Source organism: Chiloscyllium plagiosum, chromosome 42, assembly GCF_004010195.1.
Source record: "Chiloscyllium plagiosum isolate BGI_BamShark_2017 chromosome 42, ASM401019v2, whole genome shotgun sequence".
Lineage (NCBI taxonomy): Eukaryota > Metazoa > Chordata > Chondrichthyes > Orectolobiformes > Hemiscylliidae > Chiloscyllium > Chiloscyllium plagiosum.
Genome location: NC_057751.1, coordinates 16,157,790 through 16,162,736, shown reverse-complemented (window position 1 = coordinate 16,162,736; position 4,947 = coordinate 16,157,790). Strand labels below are relative to the sequence as shown.

At 51.6% G+C, this 4,947-nt stretch overlaps 1 protein-coding gene across 1 annotated transcript in view; it reads right to left on the bottom strand.

Moving 5' to 3' along the window:
* The window catches only part of ykt6 (YKT6 v-SNARE homolog (S. cerevisiae)), an 11,366-nt gene extending 10,983 nt beyond the window's left edge, over window positions 1-383 (bottom strand). The window contains exon 1 of the mRNA XM_043681620.1: window positions 244-383. Within this exon, the coding sequence (XP_043537555.1) occupies window positions 244-347 (104 nt within the window). The 5' untranslated portion in view covers window positions 348-383. The remainder of the gene's footprint in view (window positions 1-243) is intronic.
* Window positions 384-4,947: the final 4,564 nt, after the last annotated feature.

The following is a 4,947-nucleotide window of genomic DNA, read 5'->3' as shown; positions in this document are numbered from 1 at the left end:
CACACACACAGACACAGATACAGACCCCCTAGCAGATGCGCACACAGGCACAGACTCCTGTGCATGGGCACGCACACAAATACAGACCCCCACACAGACGCGCAAACAGACACAGACCCCACCGCCCCCCAACGCGTGGGCACGCACACACAGACACAGATACAGACCTCCACGCAGATGCGCACACAGGCACAGACCCCCACACAGACGCACCTGCGCCCACAGACCCAGACCCAGACTCACCTGGACCTCTGGAAGAAGCTGAAGGTAGAAACATCGTATGCTGCTTTGAGCAGGTTGACTCCAGTCGCGCCCTTGTACAAGATGCTCAGGCTGAACAGCTTCATCCCCGCGCCCTCTACGGAAAGACAAACACCAAGTGAGTGCTGGGGCATGGCTCTCCCAGAACCCAGCCTGCTTCGGACAAGGAGGCAACCTGCTCCTCCAGCCACAGGGTCAAACACAGCCGCACTGATACTCCGCATTCGCGTAGCGCCCTTTCGCTGTCTCAACGCTGGGGCGACTAACACGAGCTGAGAAAGACACAGCCCCTCACACTACCGTGCTGCTTGACCGCCGCTGGATGGGTGGAGACGGTGAGGTCAAAAGCGCACAGCAAGAGCCCACGATTGTCTGGAGGGGGGGGCAGAGAAGAGATGGAGAGAGCAGGAGACGGAGAGTGTTCCTCTTGCAAAAGCAAACATTTATTGCGAAGGGACGGAGTGGTGAGGGCGAGCTGCGATTCGACAAGGCACAGGTGAACTGGGAGCACTGCACGGCTAATTCCTGGGATGAGACTTCCATCCGGAGAGGGATTGAGCAGCACAGCTCCCACTTTAAGACACTTAAGATATTGAGAAGGTGGAATTGCTTATCACCAAAGCCGGATAGTCAGGAATTCTACTACTACCCCCCCCCTCCCCGGAGAGCAGTAGGGACTGGCTCACTGAAACACATTCAGGGCTGAGTTAAGATGGATGAGACAGCGAGAGGTTATGAGGTGGGCAGTTGGGAAAAATGGAGTCACAGCTTACACCGAGATATGGATAGTTTGCGGATTTGGGCCGAGAATTGGCAGACGGAGTTCAATCCAGACAAACGCAAGGTAAAGCATTTTGCCACAGCCAAACCAGGTGCAAATTATACAGACCCCTTGGCAGCACTGACATAAAGGGGGATCTGGATGTACAGGTCCCCAGAGCCCAGACAGTGGCAACACAGGTAAATAAGGCAGGCAGGAAGGCATACGGGCAGCACGGTGGCTCAGTGGGTCGTACCGCTGCCTCACGACACCAGGGACCCGGGTTCAATTCCAGCCTTAGGCGACTCTGTGTGCACGGGTGGAGTTTGCACATTCTCCCAGGGTCTGCCAAGGTTTCCTCCGGGTGCTCTGGTTTCCTCCCACAGTCCAAAGTGTGGATTGGCCATGCTAAATTACCCATAGTGCTCAGGGATGTGTAGGTTAGGGTGGATTGGCCGTGCTAAATTACCCATAGTGCTCAGGGATGTGCAGGTTAGGGTGGATTGGCCGTGCTAAATTACCCATAGCGATCAGGGATGTGCAGGTTAGGGTGGATTGGCCGTGCTAAATTACCCATAGCGATCAGGGATGTGCAGGTTAGGGTGGATTGGCCATGCTAAACTACCCATAGCGATCAGGGATGTGCAGGTTAGAGTGGATTGGCCATGCTAAATTACCCGTAGTGCTCAGGGATGTGCAGGTTAGGGTGGATTGGCCATGCTAAATTGTCGCATAGTGCTCAGGGATGTGCAGGTTAGGGTTGATTGGCCATACTAAATTACCCATAGCGATCAGGGATGTGCAGGTTAGGGTGGATTGGCCGTGCTAAATTACCCATAGCGATCAGGGATGTGCAGGTTAGAGTGGATTGGCCAGGCTAAATTGTCCCGTAGCGTTCAGGGGATGTGTAGGTTCGGTGCGCTAGTTAGGGGTAAACATCAAGTAATAGGGTAGGGGAATGGGTCTGGATGGGTTACTCTTTGGGGGGTCAGTATGGACTTGTAGTCAAAGAGATGTACAGCACAGAAACAGACCCTTCGGCCCATCCCGTCCATGCTGACCAGTTATCCCAACCTCATCTAGTCCCACCTGCCAGCACCCGGCCCATATCCCTCCAAACCCTTCCTATTCATATACCCATCCAGATGCCATTTAAATCCTGTCATTGTACCAGCCTCCACTACATCCTCTGGCAGCTCATTCCATACACGTACCACCCTCTGTGTGAAAATGTTGCCCCTTAGGTCTCTTTTATGTCTTTCCCCTCTCACCCTAAACCTATATTAACAACTTTGATCTGAATGGAGGAGACGTAAATCAGTCAGGTGATAAAAGCTGGTGGCGCTGGGAAACCGGGGAGACCAATGGCAGATGGAACTTAATCCCAGCAAGAGCGAGGTGATGCGTTTTGGGAGATGTAATAAGGGAAGGATTTACACAACGAATGAGCACCGAGGAACAAAGGGACCTTGGTGTACAAGTCCTTAGATCCCTGAAGGTGTTAGCTCGGGTGAGGAAGAAGGTACACAGGATGACTGTCTGCATCTGCCAGGGAAGGAGGAAAGGAGTCTTGTTATCACTTTATGACTTGTTGGGCCGAAGGGCCTGCTTCCACACTGTCGAGTTTTGATGATTCTATGCTTGGCGTTAAAAGTTGGTCACAACTGTGCAAAACGTGACTCAGGTCATATTTGGAATATTGCGTGCAGTTCTGGTCACCACACTACGGGGGGGGGGCGCATTCAGGGGATGCAGAGAAGGTGTACCGGGATGTTGCCTGGTCTGGTGGGCTTTAGTTCGGAGGAAAGATCGGAAAACCCGGATTGCTTTCACTGGAAAGACGGAGGCTGAGGGGGCAACTGGATAGAGGCCTACAGAATTATAAGCGGCACAGCTAATCAAACTTTTTGTTCCCCCCCTCCAGGGTGGGAAGGTCAAGAGGGCACAGGCTCAACATGAGAAATGCAGGAAAACGTTTTTCACCCTGAAGGTGGAGTGTGCCTGGAACACACTGACAGTAGTGGTGGTGGAAACAGGCACATTAGCAACAGTCAAAGGCATACTTTAATAGGCACACGCATGGGAGGCAAAGATAGGCGTATAAATGATGCACACGCAATAGGTAGTGGGTCCAAATAGGGATGAGAATCAGCACAGGCTTGGTGGGCCGAAGGGTCTGCTCCTGTGCTGTTTTGGAATTGTTCGAGCTCTTGAGAAGATCTGTATGAACTTTATGGCCTGGGACCGTAGACTCAATGGCCTACCTCGATATTCGTATGAATGCTCACACCCTCCCTCAAGTTTAGCAACCGTGGAAGTAATCTGACAAATGAGATTTTTGTTTTAATAAGAAAGAAAACGGGGCGATGGAATCGCCTGGAAACGTGGCGAAGGCAGGCTCAATTGAGGCATGAGGACAGCAATGGAGGGTAGGGGATTGGTCCTGGGTGATACAACGGCATCATGCCTTACGCCTGCAAGTGTGCACCTGTATTCAGAAAGCCCAGACCAGGCTGACTTAGCCAGGAGAAAGTCAGGGCTGCAGATGCTGGAGATCAGAGTCGAGAGTGTGGTGCTGGAAAAGCACAGCCGGTCAGGCAGCATCTGAGGGAGCAGGAGAATCCCAGTGCCAACCTCCCAACTCAGCACCGCCCTCATGACCTCTCCCACCTATCCACTCCACCGACCTATTCCACTCTCAGCTCCCTTCTCCCGGCCACGCTCACCGTCCCACTGATCTCCCTATCTCCCAAGCCTCATTCCTGATGAAGGGCTTGTGGCTGAAATTTTGACCCTCCTCCTCCTCCATGCTGCCTGACCTGCTGTGCTTTTCCAGCACCCACGCTCTCAACAGCTTTATATAGCCTCAGGACACTGAAAAGCCAAAGCCTGTACAAACTGCAACTGGAATTAATGAGGTAACAATTTGCTCAGAGAAAAATCTCACAGAAACAAACAAAGTAAAGGCAATCATTGAACAGATTTTTACACTATCGCCCAACTACCTCATTGTGATACCAGACATGACCATGAACCACTCTGAAGGGGAACAAGAATACCACCATCACCACTGAATGCTGTAGATTAGATTAGATTAGATTAGATTCCCTACAGTATCCCTTCCCCAACAAGTCCACACCGACCCTCCGAACCGTGACCCACCCCGATCCAGTTTACCCCTGACCAAGACACCTCACACTATGGGTAATTTAGCAACCCACACTAACCTGCACATCCCTGAACACTATGGGTAATTTAGCATGGCCAATCCACCCTAACCTGCACATCCCTAAACACTATGGGTAATTTAGCACGGCCAATCCACCTTAACTTGCACATCCCTGGGTACTATGGGTAATTTAGCATGGCCAATCCACCCTAACCTGCACATCCCTGAGCACTATGGGTAATTTAGCACAGCTAATCCACCCTAACCTACACATGTTAGGATTGCGGTAGGAAACCGGAGCACCCAGAGGAAACCCACGCAGACACAGGGAGAACGTGCAAACTCGTCTGAGGTGGGAATCGAATCCAGGTCCCTGGCGATGTGAGGCAGCAGTGCTCACCACAGAGCCACCATGCTGCTATAATTGTACCAGCGTCCACCACTTCCTCTGGCAGCTCATTCCACACACACATCACCCTCTGTGTGAAAAGGTTGCCCCTCAGGTTCCTTTTATATCTTGCCCCTCTCACCCAAAGCCCCCCTAGTTCTGGACTCCCCCACCCCAGGGGAAAAGACCTTGTCTATTTACCCTATCCATGCCTCTCACGATTTAAAAAACCCCTATAAGGTCCTTTTTTTTTTGAGGTATTTTTGAGGTGATTTCCGCAAATTCCTGGAGTAGCAATTACTGTTTCATATGCTGTTGCACTGTTTTGCAACTTTGGTAAAAAAAAGTCACCCCTCAGCCTCCGATGCT